The sequence below is a fragment of the Canis lupus genome, chromosome 25 (genome assembly GCF_003254725.2).
Source record: "Canis lupus dingo isolate Sandy chromosome 25, ASM325472v2, whole genome shotgun sequence".
In the NCBI taxonomy this organism is placed as follows: Eukaryota; Metazoa; Chordata; class Mammalia; order Carnivora; family Canidae; genus Canis; species Canis lupus.
The window spans coordinates 42,758,054-42,776,794 of record NC_064267.1 but is presented as its reverse complement, the minus strand read 5'-3'; the positions used below and the strand labels follow the sequence as shown (position 1 = coordinate 42,776,794).

Here is an 18,741-nt window from a genome sequence, read left to right as displayed (position 1 = left end):
CCAGGTTGCTGATTTGGGAGGTCTTGAGGGGTGGGAGGTGAGGGTGACTAGGGCAGCAGGTGGTGGAGGAGGGCCCTTGAAGGGGCTCCAAGCAGTGGTTCTTTACCAACTGGGTCAAAAGAATGAACTAGTACCTGCAACTTCAGATACCCCTGCCCACTGGTTGGTTCTGAGGGGCCCCACTTCAGGAGTGGAATTGCTAGGTTACGTGGTACTCTACCTTTAATTCTTTGGGCCTCTAAGCTGTTTTCCGCAGTGGCTAGACCACTCAACATTTCCATCAGCAATGCTCCAGGATTCCAGTCTCTTCACATCCTCACCAATAACTTGTTAGTGTGTGTGTGTGTGTGTGTGTGTGTGTGTGGTGGTGGGGGGGGTTGTTTCTTTTAAAAATGTTTATTACAGCCACCCTGGTAGGTATGAAGTGGTACCTCCATGTGGTTTTGATTTACATTAGCATGATGATTAACGATGTGGAGCATCTTTTCATGGGCATGTTGATCATTTGTATATCTTCTTTGGAGAACTGTTTACTTGTTTGCCCGTGTTGAATTGAGTTCTTTGTGGTTTTTTGTTGTTAAGCTTCACACGTTCTTTATATATTCTGAATATGAATCCCTAATCAGATTTTTGTCTTGCAAATATTCCCCCCACCCTGTCCTGTGGTTGTCTTTTCATTTTCTTTTTAATTATTTATTTATTTATTATTTAAAAAGTATTTATTTTTTATTTATTTTTAATTTTTATTTATTTATGATAGTCACACACAGAGAGAGAGAGGCAGAGACACAGGCAGAGGGAGAAGCAGGCTCCATGCACCCGGAGCCCGATGTGGGATTCGATCCCAGGTCTCCAGGATCATGCCCTGGGCCAAAGGCAGGCGCCAAACTGCTGCGCCACCCAGGGATCCCGAAAAAGTATTTATTTTTTAAATCATAGTGGGCATCCACTACTATATTAGTTTCAGGTGCACGACATAGTAATTTGACATTTTTATGTGTTATGAAATGCTCACCATGGTAAGTGTAGTTCCCATCTGTCACTTTATAAAGTTACTTTAATATTATTGTCTATATTCTCCATGCTGAACTTCTCATCCTCATGATTTATTTACTTTGAACTGGAATTTTTTACTTCTTTATCTCCTACACCTATTTTGCTCATCCTTGCTACCCACCAGTTCCCCAGAGGTAGAATTGCTGAATCATATGATATTTCTGATTTTAACTCTTTGAGAAACCTCTATATTGTTTCCCATAGTGGCTGTACCAATTTATACTCCCTCCCCGAAGAGCATCTTTTCATGTGTCTACTGGCCGTCTGTATGTCTTCTTTGGAAAACTGTCTATTCAGGTCCTTTGTCCATTTTTAAATTGGACTGTTTGTGTTTTTGGTGTTGAGTTGTTATGGGGTCTTTATGCATTTTGGATATAACCTCTCCCATTCAGTAAGTTGCATTTTAATTTTGTTGTTGATCTCCCTCACTGTGCTAAAGCTTTTTAGTTTGATGCAGTCCTGATTGTTTATTTTTGCTTTTGTTGCCTTTGCCTGAGGAGCCAGATCCCCCCCGCAAAAAAAATATTGCTAAGACTAAGTCCATAAGTTTACTGCCTTTGTTCTCTTTTAGGAATTTTATGGTTTTTTCTCTTACATTTAGGCTTTTAATCCATTTTGAGTTTATTTTTGTATATTGTGTAAGAAAGTGGTCCAGTTTTATTCTTTTGCATGTAGCTGTCTAGTTTTCCAGCACCATTTATTGAAGAGACTTCCTTTTCCCCATGTTATATTTTTGCCTCCTTTACCATAGATTAACTGACCATTTATCTGTTGGTTTATTTCTGGGCTTTCTATTCTGTTCCATTGATCTATATGTCCATTTTTGTGCCAGCACCATACCATTTTGATTACTATATCTTGGTAGGATAGTTTGAAATCTGGGAGTGTGATACATCTAGTTTTCTTTTTTTTTTTTTCAAGATTGTTTTTACTCTTTGGGGTCTTTTGTAGTTCCATACAAATTTTAGGATTATTTGTTCTAGTTAGGTGAAAAATGTTGATATTTTGATAAGGATTACAGTGTCTGTAGATTGCTTTGGGTAGCATGTACATTTTAATAATAATTCTTCTAATCCATGTCTTTCATCAGTGTCTTATAGTTTTCAGAGTACAGGTCTTTCATTTCCTTGGTTAAATTTATTCCTAGTTATTTTATTCTTTTTGATGTAGTATTAAGTGAGATTGTTTTCTTATTTTCTCCTTGTGTTTGTTTGTTGTAGTGTATATAAACACAACAGATTTCTGGATAGTGATTTTGTATCCTGCAATTTTATTGGATTTATTAGTTCTAATAGTTTTTGATGGAGTCTCTAAAGTTTTCTATACATAGTGTCATATCATTTGCAAATAGTGACAGTTTTACTGCTTCTGTACCAATTTTTAAAAAAGATTTTATGTATTTATTCATGAGAGACACAGAGAGAGGCAGAGACATAGGCAGAGGGAGAAGCAGGCTCCTCGTGGGAAGCTTGATGTGGGACTTGATCCACAGACCCCAGGATCACACCCTGAGCTGAAATCTCAACCATTGAGCCACCCAGACATCCCTCTTCTGTACCAATTTGAATGCACTTTATTTTTTGCTTGATTGCTGTGGCTAGGTTTCCTGTACCATGCTGAATAGAAGTGGTGAGAATGGACGTCTTTGTCTTATTCCCCATCTTAGAGGAAAAGCTTTTAGCTTTTTACTGTTGAGTATGATGTCAGTTGTGGGTTTGTCTTTTCACTTTCTTGGTAATGTATTTTGATGCACAAAAGGTCTTAATTTTGATGAAGTGCCATTTATCTATTTTCTCTTGTTGTCTATGCTTTTGGTGTCATATCCATGAAATAATTGCCAAACCCAGTGTTACAAGGACTTCCCTCATTTTATAGTTTTGCCTCTTAATGTTGAGTCTTTGATTTATTTTGAGTTAATTTATGTATGTGGGGATTATTGCATGTGGATCTCTTGTCTTCCCAGCATCTTTTGCTGAAAAGACTATCCTTTCCTCATTAAATGCTAGTGGAGCCCTTATTGAAAATCAACTGACCATATGTATGAGGGTTTATTTCTAATCTCTCTATTTTATTTTACTGTTCCATAAGCCTGTTCTTATGCCAGTGCCATACTGTTTCAATCATTGTAGGTTTGTACTGTGTTTCAAAGTTGGGAAGTGTGTGTCTTCTAATTTTATCTTTTTTCAAGATTTTTTTGGCTATTCAGTCTATTGCAATTCCATATAAATTTGAGAATCAGCTTTCCATTTTTGTGAAAAGGCTTTTGGGATTTTTATAGGGATTGTGATGAACCTATAGACTGCTTTGGGTAGTGCTGACATCATAAAATGTTAAGTCTTCCAATCCATGAACGTGAGATTTTTTTCCCATTTATAGGCTTTCATTAATTTCTTTCAGCAATATTTGGTAGTTTCAGCATGCCATGGCAGTCTTTCACTTCTTTAGTTAGATTTTTTTTGAAGTATTTACTTCTTTTGGATGATATGTAGATGTAATTGCTTCCTTAACATTTTAATTTTATTTATATTATTTTGAAGATTTTTATTTGTTTATTCATGAGATAGAGAGAGAGAGAGACAGAGACAGAGACAGAGACAGAGACACAGGCAGAGGGAGAAGCAGGCTCCATGAAGGGAGCCCAACGTGGGACTCGATCCCGGGTCTCCAGGATCAGGCTCCGGGCCGAAGGCAGTGCTAAACCGCTGAGCTGCTAAACCCGGGCTGCCCCTTCCTTCCATTTTTAAAGAAATGGTTGCCATATAACTCTGGGCTGAGGATGAGCCTGAGGAGAAAGCTTAGGTCTTTTAGCCTGCATCTGTCCCTGGGTAGGTGCACAGTGGCTTTCTAAATTCCCCTATATTGTTGCTTTTGAAGGTCTGAATCATAAACGTCTGGCTTCTAAAAGGGAAGAAACTGAAAGGAAACTGAGTCAACAAACAAACCAACTAGCAAAAAAACGAGGTGCAGCTCTTTTAAGGCCCCAGGAAACCACCCCAACCACTGGGACTCCATCAATGGCTGCCTGCTTCTATGCCTACACCCCAGCGATGAAAAGCTGTCATCAGCAATCAGGGCACAGAATCCTAATATTTGGAAGACTAATTCCTTATTGGCCCCCGCTGGCTGCACCAAGCCACTTGAGAAATGTGGGCACAGCTGCCTGCTGCTGGGCTTGGGCTTGGGGGATAGATGGCTACTGTAGTGTTAAAGGCTGAAATTGGCCAAAGTTAGCCACGCTTTCCTGGGTAGGCTTTCTCCTGGAAGCTGCGAACATTCAAATATACTCAGGAGTGCCAAAGTGATGACTTCAGACAGCTTCTGCTAGTACGGTTGTTGTCTGAGTGGAGAGATGGATTTCTGGCAGTTCCTATTTTGCTATCTTTCCTGACATCCCCTCCCATTATTAAATCCCATAGTAAAATTAAGGAACCAAAATGAAATCTCCCCTGGTTTTTAGGCTAGTCTCCCAAAGAAATTATGGCCCCAAAGTTTCCTCTGGCAGAGGGAACTTAGACTTAGCTGCAGAGAATTGGATGCAGTCCAGATTCTCATCCTTCTGGCTGCAGCTGCCTGTGCTCCTCTTAGCACTACCAGTCTAGGCGCATCCAACCGTGGGTCTCTTATTTCTTAATTCCAAGAGACAAGAGGGTTACCAGAATAATAAGAATTAATAATAATAATAATATAATAATATAATTACATAAATATACAAATATAATTAATAAGAATAAAAATATCACAAATCTGGTTCCAACCCACAAAAGAGAAAAAAACCTGACACAAGCTAGTTTGTAGCCAAGCTAGCAATGTATAATCTGTGACAATTCCCCAATCCCAGGACTCCTACAGCCATCAGAATCTAGCAGAGACTTCTTCAATCTGGGGTGTGGAGAACAGACAGCTCAAACTATAGAGGGAAGGAAAGTCACCAGTTAGTGTTGAGAGTCCATCGTAGAACTTAATTTTAATAGGATAGTTCCCGCTTGAAGGCCAATTTTGGCACTATGCTACCCACATCGTCGGGGAGATCTGCATATCTGAATGGCTTCTTTTTTCAGAAAGTGGCATTTGTCTTCTTGTCAATTTTGTAATTGTTCCCAAGACTGCTTGTGACTCCCTTTTTCTTTGCAGGATCCATGCTGGATATTTAAAACCTCTTGATTTCTGTTTGCCCTTTGAGCCCTATGTTTTGGCAGACAGTGGTGAGTCACTATTGGGCCTGTCCAGGGAGGCAGTTTCATTTGTAACAGGCACATCTCCAAGCAAAGGCTAATGCTCTGTATTTACCTTGTTTTTTGTGGGGATTTAAGGGGATCCCATAATAATGCCTTTTACATGCTATATTTCAAAGCCACTTAAGAGAGAGAGAGAGAGAGAGAGAGAGAGAGAGAGAGAGAGAAGTCAGATAGTTGGAGATTATGACATCAGTTTTTTTATGAATCAAAACTAGATTGGGAGACATGGCTTAGTTATGTCACAACAATGAGTTTCCTCACAGTGGGCACTATGATTAGGGACCTCACCACAGCCAGGCAGGGTCTGCTCTCACAATGCCTACACCTGGAGTACTAGCCTTGCGGCCTCCTCTCTGCCCTCAGGCTAGCTCCAGAGAGACAGGCAGGAAGAGATCATAACTTATAGCCTGTGCTTTTTCTCCAGGAACATCTAAGAGCTTATCCCTCATGGGAAGGAGGAGGGTTAGGGAGGGACCAGGAGTGTCATACCTATTGATGTCCCTTCTTGGAAGGAGACCTGGGAATTGGCAACGAACATTCCCACCCAAATTTCCCAGGCTCCTTCCTGCTCTTTGCTTCCAATTCTCATCCACAAGGAAGCCCGGACTCTTTATTCTGCAGCTACAGTAGCCACTGCTCCTGCTGCTGCCCCTACTTTGAATTCCAAGGGCCCAGGGAGCCTCCTGCTCTGGGTAATAAACTTTTGTCTCAGCCCAGACTCATCTTTCAATACGGAACCCTGAACTAAAGCCATTGGGGAAGCTGACAAAGATGGTTACCCCACTGGTCCAGTAAGGACTAACATATCTACTGAACCCTGCTTTTGCACAAGCCTCCAATCTTCCTCTGCTTCTCAGCATTCCAGGCGTTGAATAATCTGAACTGTCCCTGGGGGAGCAGAATGTCATGTGTCACGAAAAGGCCTCCAGAGTCACACACTTCAAGTTCCAGCAGGACCTTTCAAAGTTCAGCCTGCTTCTTAGGTTCTGACCTTGTCTTCTGCCCATGGGTCTGATGCTGTTATGAAGAGCAGAGCATCATTTACCTTTTCTACCCTTCACATCTCGACTACTAAGCCAAAATCTTGTTCTTAAACATATCTATTTTTATTTCAGAAGCCTTTTTTCTTCACATACTAGTTTTTGAGGATTTTAAAAGTTAGGATACTTTCTGGATGTTACAAGTTAACAAATACCTTAACCCAAATTGGCTTAAAAATGAGAATATATATAAAAAAAAAGAGAATATATTTGTAATGGAAAATCTGGCATTTGGACCCAGATTTCAAGGCTGGTTGATTCAGTGGCCCAATGATGCCATTAGTCGTCTGAGTACTTTTTCATCTTTCTGCTCTGATGCCCGAGCACCAGCTCGAACTTACAGTTGTGGGTGCCTGTTATGGTTACTAGCAGCAGCTGGAGGACATGCTGCCTTCTTTAGAGCCACCTGGAGCAAAAGACTGGCTTGTTTAACACAAAAGCAGTAGGCAAACTTCTAGCAACTCATTGGTCCACACTGGCTTAGTCCTGACCATCCATGAACCAGTGACTGGAAAGGCAGAGGAATGGATTACCATGACTTGTGTGGATGGGTGGTCTAGGACAGAGGAGCTCTGGGGGACCTGGTCTGAATGTCCTCTTTTTCTAAGCGAAGTACTCCCAACGTAGATCTGTCAATCTCCTTAATATGTAGGTTTGTGTGAATTCTACTGAGATTTCCTCCACTTCAGCTGAAAATTGGATATTTCTCCTGTAGCTTATGAACCCTCATTCCTTTTTATCTGTCTGCTGATAAATCCACTACATCACCAGAACTGAAACAACAATCAGTGTTCTGCAATTCACCACTAAGTCAGCCCTCTTCCCCTGGGAGCACATGGTTCCAACCACGGAGGAGAGAAGATGGGGCTTGAGAAAAGCTTCACCTTCACTCTTTGAACCTCGCTGGAGGCCCAAAGAAGATAAAGGAAAATAGAAGTGGAGATAGTTAATACTGACTGTCTACCTATTCCCAGCTCGAAATAGCCTGAAGACCAAAGAGATGCATGTTTCTCAATGTGGGGTCTACGGACCCCTGGCTCAGAGCCACAGTCCCACCAAATCTCTCAGACCTTGGTTTTATGTCTCATCCCCCCTTTCTTTTTATTTTCATTCCAATTTACACTTAACTTCTACTTACACATTTTAAGTATTTTAAAGACACTTTAAATAATTTGTTGAATGATGGCGGAGGATATATGGAAAAAAATCTTTGTGCCCATATTGCATTGTCTTAATCACTGTAACTCTATAGCAAGTTAAACATTGTTATTCATTTTCAAGATTGTCTTGGCTAAGCTTGGCATTTCCATGTATATTTTTAAATCAGTTTGTCAATTTCCAGAAAAATCTTATTTGAAACCAATGTTTTGTTGAGCTCTCTCTAGTCCTCAGGAATCTATTCCAGCAGATTTTCTCTTTGTTGTGAACATCACAGACAGGGAGGTTATGGGCAGCCTTCCACCTGATGCCCTCCATATAACCAGTGCATGAGAGAAAGGCTCCTTCACTGAACAGGCCACCACAGAGTGGGCTGGGGTCAGGAGAGAGCAGACCCAGCCAGGTTTTGTTGGGATAGCTAACCCATAACAACCCCAGAGGTATAATGAATTCATTCCCTTACCAAAAAGCAAGAAAAAACTAGTATGACACCTTAGTACTGTCACTCAGAGTTCAAATATGAGAAGGGGATCAGAAAACAGTTAAAAAGGCAACAAAACCAACTGGCCACCTCCAGGGTGGTGGTGGGGGGAGGAGTTAGCTCTGTGTCCCACCACCCCTTCATATGTTGACTTTCTGCATAGTTACTGCAGGAGGTGGAGGCCCCAGCCAAGCACCAGCAGTAGCCCTTGCTCTGTGGGTTTCACCAACTCCCACCATGGTTGGGGACATCCTGTCCCTGAGGGTCAGGAAGCTCCAGAATCTTATGTTTTCCCTGGGATTGGAGATCATCCATAAAACTTCTAAAGACATCCCCAGTCCTGTCTGGTTGTAGGTCAAGGACAAGCCTTGTATGGCCACCATGGGGAGTTCAGTATTGGGGGATGGCACCAATCTCAATTCCATCTCATCCCTTCGAAGGCTAGCCACAGGGCCATTTTGCTGGGTTGTCACCATGAGAGGAGGGCTTTCAATGATGTAATCCTTGAGATCGATCATTCTGAGACCACCCCAGGTTCTAGGACATGTTCATTCAGAGAAGCATCCTAAAGGAGGCCCCCAGAGAGGAGTTCTGCTTGAGACATTTCTTCTCTTGCATTGATGGTGGCAGTGGTCCAGAGCACTGGACCCAGGGACCTATTGTCTACCTCCACTTGCAATTTATTGAAATTATATTGGATCTGTAGGTTAATTGGGGAGAATTTACAGTTTAACACTATTTAGTCTTCAAATCCATAAACATGGTATATCTCTGCATTTATTTTGGCTTTCTTTAAATTCTCTTAGCAAATGTTCTATGATTTTTCAGTGTAGTGTTCTTGCACTTCTTTTATTGGCTTTGTCTTTATTATTGATGGTTTTTGATGCTTTTGGTAATGATACTGATTTCTATTTGTGTTTCAATTTGTTTACTGCAAGTATATAGAAATATATATTGATCTATTCGAGTCTAATTACCTTGTTCAATTACTAATTAATTCTAAAATTTGTCTATAAATTCTTTTAGGTTTTCTAAGTATACAATCTCATCAGCTGCAAATAATAGTGGTTATAGTTCTTCCCTATCAGGTATATTTTAAAAATTTATTTTCTCACCTTATTGCATTGGCTAAAATGTCTAGTAATTGTTTAATAGAAATGGAGACAGTACACATTTTATCTTATTCTCAAATTGAGTGGGAAAATACTTAATATTTCACCTTGAAGTATGATGTTAGGCATATTTGTTGGTTTTTAGCTTTTTTTTTTTTTTTTTTGGTGTATACCCTTTACTAGATTAAGAAAGTTACTTTCTTGGTTATGATGTATTTATCCTTTTTATCTATTGCTGGATTTGATTTGCTAACATTATGTAGGAACATGTTTTTCCACCTGTGTCCAGGAGAGATAGCAACCTGTGCTTTTCATTTTTGTAGTGTCTCTGTCAGGTTTTCTGTATCAAGATGATGCTGTCAAACTCTAGAAGTTGGACTGTTTTCCTTTTTTTTTCTTTATTCACTGGCAGAATCAGTGTAAGATCAGTAATAGCCTTTCTTAAATGTATATTTTAAAGAATTTACAAGGGAAACATCTGGGCCTACCTAGACTTTTCTGTTTGCTTGTTTTTTGTTTTTGTTTTTTTGGGGGGGAGGGGAAGGGCAACTTGATGCTCATTCTCTCATTGTATTTTTTTCCTTAGGATGTTTTCAATAGGCCAGAACAAGAAGATTTCCCATGAGGCTCTTTTGAATCACTTCAAGGAAAATAAGGTGGAGATAGCAAATGCAATAACAAAGCCATTTCCTTTCCTTGAAAGCCTCAGAGACCGCTCCTTTATCACGGAAGACATCTATAATGTACGTGAAGTTTATTATATCTCCCCATAATAACCCAGCCCCACACTAATTTATGTGTGGAATCCTGGATTCAGAATTTAGAGTATCTCTAACTAACTGATGGTCCTTCCATACTCTTCATGGAAAGACTCTTTTAAGTGAGTTAATCCTCTTATAAGGTCGAGGGTGACAGGGCAAGCAGACCTCGATAACCATGCTTCTGCTCTAATTAAAGCCCTTGTTCTCTGTGGGACATGTTGCAGTGAGATGGATGGGAATAGTCCTATGGCAGAATTGAAACTGATAGCTTTGCAAATGTCTAGCGATTTATATAGTATAACAAAATTAAACAAACTTAAATCTTTTTTTTTTTTAACTTTTTTATTTATTTATGATAGTCACAGAGAGAGAGAGAGAGGCAGAGACATAGGCAGAGGGAGAAGCAGGCTCCATGCACTGGGAGCCCGATGTGGGATTCGATCCCGGGTCTCCAGGATCGCGCCCTGGGCCAAAGGCAGGCGCCAAACCGCTGCGCCACCCAGGGATCCCAATTAAACAAACTTAAAATAATTAAGAGCACTGGGGCAGTATTCCATTATAAAATCCACTATGTCAAATGAAATCCCCAGGGATTTTGTGCTATTATAAGTCAATTTTTTCTGCCTTGCTATTGTGTCTTTAAAGGTTTATGTTTTGTAAGGTGGTTCTAGAGTCTTAGCATTCAAGTAAATTTGGATCAGTGAGCTCTCCCAGGGAAATAGAGGAGCTACCTCTGTACCATATGATTGTGCAGTTCCCCATGTGCTCCTTACAGCAATGGCAGGACCATCTGCCTACATCCTGAAGCCCTCTCAGGACTCCTCATACCTGGAGGACAGGCAGTAGTTGCTGTGAGGCCAACAGAATTACTATAAGGTCTACTCTTGAAACAGCCTACGCAGGATGAAAGTTCAAAAGTCAATAAGAAGAGTTCATTTGTTATTTTAAGCAGTTGATCAAATATTTAAGAAGTTCTAAAATATTACATGAAAAATAATAGTCTATCTACCTGGGAAAGTGGAATGAATGTTCTATGCAATCACTTCCTAGTGATTAACTTTGAAACTATTTTAATTTTGAAATTATTTATATTCTTTTCTCATTGCACTTTTTTAAAAGAAATCTCAGGAAGCCCACAGAAACTTAATTCCTGTAGAGAAAGTGGCATATGATGTCCTCTGCTGCCTTGAGAAGACCTTTGATAGGTCACTTCTACAAGTCCTGTTCAGCAGGGTTCATCTGAAGGAGTATCCTGCCTTAATTCATGTTCTTGGAATCTTCAAAAATGGTAATCAATACTCTCCTCTCCCTTTTAGGGTCCAGGTCTACTCCTCATTTATTCATTCACTCATTTGTTGGTTTAACAGGCATTTTTTGCAATCAAATGGATTTTTTAAAATTTATTTTTTTATTGGAGTTCAATTTGCCAACATATAGCATATTACCCAGTGCTCATCCCGTCAAGTGCTCCCCTCAGTGCCTGTCACCCAGTCACCCCAACCCCCCGCCCACCTCTCTTTCCACTACCCCTTGTTCATGGTTTAACAAGTATTCACGAAATGTGTACCCTGTCCCAGGATCTGTGATTGTCAGTGTGAATGAGTCACCACTAATAGAAACTGATGTGTTCTCTGGTCTTAACATTAAAATTATCCATCAGATGATTACTCTGCTAGGACCTCATGTAGGTTTAATTACAGCCCTTTTTCTTCTTCCAGGAATGTGTAATTATTTTGTGTCATGGGTGCCTGATAAAGAGGAAGTGTTCCTGGGCACGTTGTGACATTTTTCTAAGATGACCAGATTGTCACCAATTCCCACAGAAAACCTTATCTGAGATAGTCTGATAAAAAGTTAGCTCCACATAAAGAATCAAGAAGTCACAAGAACCCCCCCAGCACAGAAGCAAGGCCTGCATGTGGAAGGGCAAGGCAGTAAGGAGGGCTGATTATGACATGATGGTCATAGGCAGATTGTGTGGTTTCTGAGGAATTGGAGTTTTATTTTCATAAAAATAAGGAAGTAACATCAATTCTTAAGCAAGGGGAAAAATCAAAAGAAGCTGAAATAAAGTAGGGAGTGTGTTAATTTGTGAAAATAGTACATTGATTAAAATAAGAACAATATAATTTCTTTTTTAATTTTTATTTATTTATTTATTTATTTTTTTAAATTTCTTTTTTTTTTTTTAAAGATTTATTTATTTATTTGAGAGAGAAAGAGAGAGTGCAGGGGAAGGAGCAGAGGGAGAGGGAGAGAATCTCAAGTAGATGGCGCTGAGCAAGGAGCTTGCTGCCAGGCTTGATCCCAGGACCCTGAGATCACAATATGAGCAGAAACTCAGAGTGGGATGCTCAACCCATTGCACCACTCAGGCATCCAGAACAATAATTTCTTTTTTTTTCTTTTTTTTTAAGTGTTAAAGCAGAAATTTATTAAAATCCATTTTATATAGTGTTTTAGGGACAAAAAAATGTAGTCCTCAACATTCAGGTAATCAACTCTATCCTCAGAAGTGCCTTGGGAGAAAACAGATTCCTGTGCCCTTTCCTCCAAAAGATACTTCTGTTTATATTCCTGAAAATGATGCATGCGAGAAGACAGATTCTTTTGCCCTCCCCCCAGAACAATAATTTCTATATTAATACCTGAGTTAGAGAAAGGAATAGAAATAATCAAATATCTAGGAACAAATTTCAAGTCAATAATTGTTGAAAGCTTCATTGAGACAAAGTTACATGTCTTAGGTCAATATTATATATGTGACCAGGATGTCCCAGGCCATGGGAACAAAGGGAATGGCGGTTACCTGTACTGCCCACATCTCAGGGGCTCTGATTCTCTCCAGGTTAAGTGTCCACATCACCTGTGTTAGGTTCCAGGTTCCCCCAGCTGGGGTCGGGGGGTGGGGGACCTGCACCTACATTTGCTGCCGCCCACCTGCCCCTGGGGAGGTAGCAGCTATTGCCTCTCAGACTCTGTTGTCCACAGAAGCTATGGGTCAGTGACCCAAAGTCAAGAATCTGGGGGCTGTGGGGTGGGGTGTAGCATTCTCTCCTGCTGCTTGGTGCCAACCTTCATCCCACACTCAGGGCCCCTTAAGCCCCCGTGGGACTGCCCACTTGCACTGGCCCTCTTCATCCTTCCCTTTGTTCTCCTCCTTTCTTCTACCTGGTTTTGCCAGGATCTGAGTCCAGGTCGTGGGATGACAAAGCACCCATGGTTCCCACTGTCCTGTGGAACTCACCCTAGCAGGCCCTACCCCAGGAGGAGCTCTTGCCATGGGCCCTGGGGCAGCAGGTTCTCTTCCTCCCTGGTGTCCCCTCCTCCCTGGAATCCCTGTAGACATGGCCCCATCTCCCTCTCCTCCCTCCCTTCCCCATTCAGGCTTCCTGGCTTATTTCTTTCCTCCTATGTGTGCTGGGTCACCTACAGGCAGAGGCGCTGGGCTGATGTCCCTGCCTCCCCTGGTTGGTGGCCTCCCCAGCTGCTGGGGCAGGCCTGTGGGCCATCCTCCAGCATTGCAAGCTGTGCTCCCTGCTCAGAGCTGAAGAGTGTCCTTCTTTTGTTCCTGGGATCTGGGCCCCTGGGAGGTCTGTCTTATTCCTCCAGGTGTCCTCTGCTTTGTCTCTTTGGGAAGCACTCACCTTCCCTGCCCCAACCCTCTTCTCCTCTAGCAGCATCCTTAGAGCAGCTGGGCTTTCTCTTTTATACTCATGGATCTCTCTGTGAGCCTTGCTCTTCTCCAGAAGAATTCTCTCTCTTCCTTCCTACAGTTCACAGACACATTCCACTTACAGAATTTATAATGAGATTAGCTTTCACTCTTCTCTGGTCATTTTGTTGAGTGATTAATTACTGTTTATAACTTTCCCACTGCTCCATAATCTTTAAACCCAACAGGCTCATCACCTATAGGATTTGCATGTGTGTATTTTTCTCTTCTATGTCCCAGGGAAAGGAATAAACACCATCAAGTTAGGAGCCACTGAGATTAACTGATCCGGGGTCCAGAAGGCCCTGCTCAATTCCTGGATTCTTGGGGGGTCCAGATGCTTAATTATGAGGTGGTGATGACTTGCTTGAAACCACTAATTAGTTTTTTTCTCTGTTTAGTAATTGAAGACAAATATTTTCCCCAGGAAGATGATAGCGAGGAGACACAAAAACTTCCCAGCACTGAGCCAAGCTGTGAACAAGGTAACTATGAAAGAATACAACCTTTGTTTCCTGGTTACAAAGAGGATAGAACTCAGGAAGGGCAACTGTGATGCTAGAGGAATGCTAGAGGGAATGTGATGCTAGAGGGACATGAGGCAGGCAGATGAGTGTGGCTTTGTATTGATTCCAAAATGACATGACTCTGGAATCCAAGACAAAAGGTGGCAAAGAGAGACTTTCTGCCCCATAATTTGGAGAGTGAAGCAAGAACCTAAGTGCGAATTAGGAGTTTCCAGAGATGACCGTCAGTGTGAAGCTGTGAAAGGCTAAGAACTCTGGCCCATGGTCAATGACAAAGAGGAGACCTTTGACGATGGCAGAAGGGACCCATCTCAGTGTGGGGGATGTTGTTCAGAAGCCCAGATATTCAAGAAGAAAGCCAGTTAGTTGTTCACAGAGAAAAAAGAGGAAGGGATAGAAAGGTGGAGGGGAGGATGTGAGTACTTTGAGAGAGAGAAGGAGGGAAAGAAAGAGAAGAAAAGGTTAAGATACAATAAAAATAACCATGTTATTTACACCTCATGGCAGAACATTTGCTCTGGCAGTGGTGGGGTGAGCACTCAGGCAGCCATTGGAGGTTAGCATTGCTTATGTGCCCATTTTGCAGATAAGGGGACCAAAATCTAGAGACTGTGTGTGCAGTTGGCCTGGGGTCCAATGAGCAAGGGCGAACCCAGGCATTCTGAACCCAGAGCCTGTGTGTGTGTGTCTTCATGGAGGTAAAAATCACATAGCATAAAATTAACCACTTTAAAGTGTACGGTTTAGTGATATTTGGTACATTCACAAAGTTGTGTCATTGTCACCTCTATCTACTTTCTTTTTTTTTTTAAGATCCCACTTATTTATTCATGAGAGACAGAGAGAGAGAGAGAGACAGAGAGAGAGAGAGAGAGACAGAGAGAGGGAGAAGCAGGCTCCATGCAGGGAGCCTGACACGGGACTTGATCCCGGGACCCCAGGATCATGCCCTGGGCCAAAGGCAGGTGCTAAATCGCTGAGCCACCCAGGGATCCCCCTCTATCTACTTTCAAAACATACCACTTGCCTCAATGGGCAACCCCACTTCACTCCCCATTTCCCTCTTCCTACTGCCAAGAGCTACTGCTATCACTAAAAGGTATATCTTTTCATTTCTGTGCATTAAGTGGAGGCAATCAGCAAGTCAGAGAGAACAAGAAAGGAGATACCAGTTTAGCCTGACATGGAAGTTGGGAAATTGTGATGGAAGAGAGCTTGTCAGGAAGGCGGAGGCAGGAGGGACTGAGCAGAGAGTGTGGCTGCGGGAAAGAGAGACAGGAACATGAGGAAACAGAAGACAGTGGAGTCTGGTATGCAGACATATCATCCTAGGATGGGAGCAGCAATGCCTGCAGGTTGGATCCTGGTAGGACATGGAGGGAGAAAGGGACTGAGGTCTAATTGGATGGAGAGAGGCAGAGCCGGACTTGGTTGGGTTTTGGGCGGAGTCTTGGAGCAGGAAGTCTTTCTGCACAAGGAGCAGCTCACTTTTGTCTCCAACCTCAGAGCTCAGTGTGGCCACTCCTTAGCTTGTTTTCTGGTCACTGGCTCTGGTCTCTCCTTTTCTCACTCATCAGCACCTGATGAAGCCAAAGTTTTAAGAACAAAGGAAGAGGAAGTCAGAGAAGGTGTGCAGCCTTCTTGGGTGATAGGCAAGGTAACTGATTGAATCCTGTGTCATAGATGACCTATTATCTGGATAGCTCATTATGTGGAGGGGTCAGAGGCCAGGCACCTGAGCCCAGCCTCTGACTACTTTCTAAGATGTGAGGGAGGCACATTTTCTAAGATGTGAGGTGAGATCTGTAGGGCCTAGGGGGCGAAATTTAAAGAGAACCCAAGAGTAGGTGCCTCCTTAAATTAGGGGCCTTGGGCCTCTTGCTTTCCTCATCCTACCCCTGGCCTGGAAGCAAGACAGAAAGGGGAGCTGGCATCCTCAGTGGAGGAGGGTGCCCTGTGTGGAAGACGAGTGCAGACAGGTAGGTGGATTGGACCATCCAATATGAGTTTTAGGAGCAAGCATGGTTTTACCTAAATGGACATGAGATCCAAACTTCTCCCATTGGGTGGAGGTTTGGCAGGGAGGCAGCTTTATCCGCCTTGCCAGAAGTTGTCACAGGAGCATGGAAATAATGTGTGTGATGGCCAGACTGGCCAGTAAGCAGGATCACTGGAGAAGATCCTAGAGGTAGAGGTGGGGAAGGGGCTCTGAGTTGTGGTCAAAGCCTGGTGAGAAATCTGGAGTGATGGAAGGATGCTACCTTTGACATGAGGACAACACACAAGACTAGGGTTGGGGGCCTAGAGGCAGGTAGAGGGTCCAGGTAAGCCTGAGAAAAACAGAGATGGAGAGAGGACATGAGAGCCATGGCTGAGAGGAGATAAACTGACAATTTACACAAGGGAGAGTGACAAAGATCATATGGACAAAGCAAATGCCAATAAAAGAGAAGGTAGAGAGGGACACAAAGAAACCCTGAAGACAGAGTGTTCAGTGGGAGTGAATGGAACGTTGCTGGAGGCCAATGAGGCCAAGAGAGAGGAGACGTGGTGGGATATTTAGCATCAGGGGGAGGCCACCTCATAGAAGCTTCTGCTGCAGGCCGTCGTCCCCGGGGACAGTGTTTCCAAAGCCCTGAAGGGGCTGGCAAACATTTTGCCATGTGTTGGCAAACATTACATTACTGATGTATTTGTATGGAGGATTTTATAAAAACTGTTCTAAGTATATTTATGTAGGCATGTACTAAGCCACCTTTGTGGAAAAGGACATAAGAATAAACACAAAATTCAGCCAAGATAATTTTCAGTGAGTGAATGAGAATAGTAGGTTAAGAGAAAAGAGGAAAAACAAAAAGGTGGATTTCAGGGTAAAAAGGAAAGCCCCAGAGAGGTGGAGAGAGAAGGACACAGAGGTCCTGACACAGAGCGAGGCAGTAGGTGAGCAGGCAAGGGGTAGTGCTAGGGCGACCCTCCCAGGGGGAGTGGGGAGAGAGGGGAGCAGGGGGTCGGGGAGACAGCTGAGGGTTCTTTCTGGATCATTATGTATGTATTCCAGGGACAGAGCTCTCCAGATCTGAAAACCCAGTACAATCTTGTGTTGTGGATCTGGTGAATATGCAGAAGACGATTGCATCTTGTCACCTCAGAACTAACCAAGAAGGCCAGCCAGCAGGGATAGCGTGTGACCAAGCATCAGAAATAATCAGTAAGGCTGGCCGAGGGAGGCGTGCCTGGGTGGCCCAGTTGGTTAAGCATCTGCCTTTAGCTCAGGTCATGATCTTGGGGTCCCAGGATTGAGTCCCTGCTGAGCAAGGAGTCTGCTTCTCCCTTTCCCTCTGCCCCTCCCCTCTTGTGCATGCTCTCTCTCTCTGATAAATAAATAAAATCCTAAAAAGAAAAGAAAAGAAGACATTATAAAGGCTGGCCGAGGGAGTCTGATGTGGTGACACTGCGTGTGTCGCAGCGAAGGTGTCAGGAGGCAGCCCAGGGAGGACGGGGTGGATGCAGGAGAGGGAGACCCTGGTGCTCAGGGAAGGAGATTTTGCCTAACAGAGGAGAACTGGGGGTGAAGTGGAAAGGTACTGAACGGGGGCCGCTAAGGAGGTGTGTAGAGCGAGATGGCAAGAAGAGATAAGGGGACAAAAAGACACATCAGGTGGAAACAGAGAGTGCTGAGGAGAACATGCTGAGCTGAGAGAGGAGGTATGAGCTGTGAGAAAGAGAAGCAGAGGTAGGGAAGTGGGGAGAGACAGCTGCAAGGGGAAGAAGGGAGTGAGTGGTCAGAAGATGGGGAGCAAGATGACTAGAGCTGGGCACTGTGGTCACCTGTCCTTACACAGCGTCCAGGGAGAGTGCCTGGAGCCCCGCTGTTAACCTGTAGGCCCAGGATTCCATGAGAAGATGGGCACCATCTGGAGCAGGGACATTCCTCCCCAGAGCTTACCCCAGCAGCTGGATCTTTCCTGGCATCCCCCCATTATGGGGTTTCCTGCTGGTTCCTTGGCCCCACGCTGAGATCCCTAAGGGGTTTTGTTTCTTTGTGCAGTGATCAGCAGTGAATCCAGCGAGGAAGAAGAGCCCCCAGAAGCTCTGAGCTCAGCACCAGGACAAGGCCCGGATGAGAAGAGCGAGGGCTGCTAGCTTTGGGCTACAGACCATCAGGCATCTGAATTCAGAGGTCCTGCTTCCTGACGTGTTGTACTTGGAGTGCACTCTACAGCCGATGGCCCAGTCGATGCTGGGAACACATTCTCTGTACTTACCTCGTGTGCCATTTTGAAAAATGTGGCAGACAAGATCCTAGTCACTGAATATGTATGTTCATGTGTCAACATTGGAGTAGAAACAAGCTAGCATATTTCTATTTGTTGTTTTTCCTTCCACGTGATCTTGCCTCTTGTGGTATGATTAAAAAAAAAGGCATTTGGTCTTTGTTTCTACTTCCTGGCACCCAGTTTCCCAGACCCTTGAAGTTTCCTGAGCGGTGAGAGGGTGTCTATGAGAGTTAGAGGGTTAGAACTTTCAGTTTCACCCCTCAATCTCTGGGGAGAAATGAGAGGTGGGAGATTAAGTTCAATCGCCAATGGCCCATGATTTAACCAGTGTACTTACATGATTAAACCTTGGTAGTAAAAAACCCTGAACAATGGGGTT

At 43.1% G+C, this 18,741-nt stretch overlaps 1 protein-coding gene across 2 annotated transcripts in view; it reads left to right on the top strand.

The window, feature by feature from the left end:
• Window positions 1–18,537, top strand: part of LOC112669869 (nuclear body protein SP140-like protein) — a 42,482-nt gene extending 23,945 nt beyond the window's left edge. Inside the window, exons 2-6 of one of the 2 annotated variants that reach the window (XM_049101315.1) lie at window positions 9,669–9,825; window positions 10,963–11,131; window positions 13,960–14,043; window positions 17,144–17,293; window positions 18,134–18,537. In XM_049101315.1, the coding sequence (XP_048957272.1) occupies window positions 9,669–9,825; window positions 10,963–11,131; window positions 13,960–14,043; window positions 17,144–17,293; window positions 18,134–18,228 (655 nt within the window). In that variant the 3' untranslated portion in view covers window positions 18,229–18,537. The remainder of the gene's footprint in view (window positions 1–9,668; window positions 9,826–10,962; window positions 11,132–13,959; window positions 14,044–17,143; window positions 17,294–18,133) is intronic. The other variant, XM_049101316.1, reaches the window with a different exon arrangement.
• Window positions 18,538–18,741: the final 204 nt, after the last annotated feature.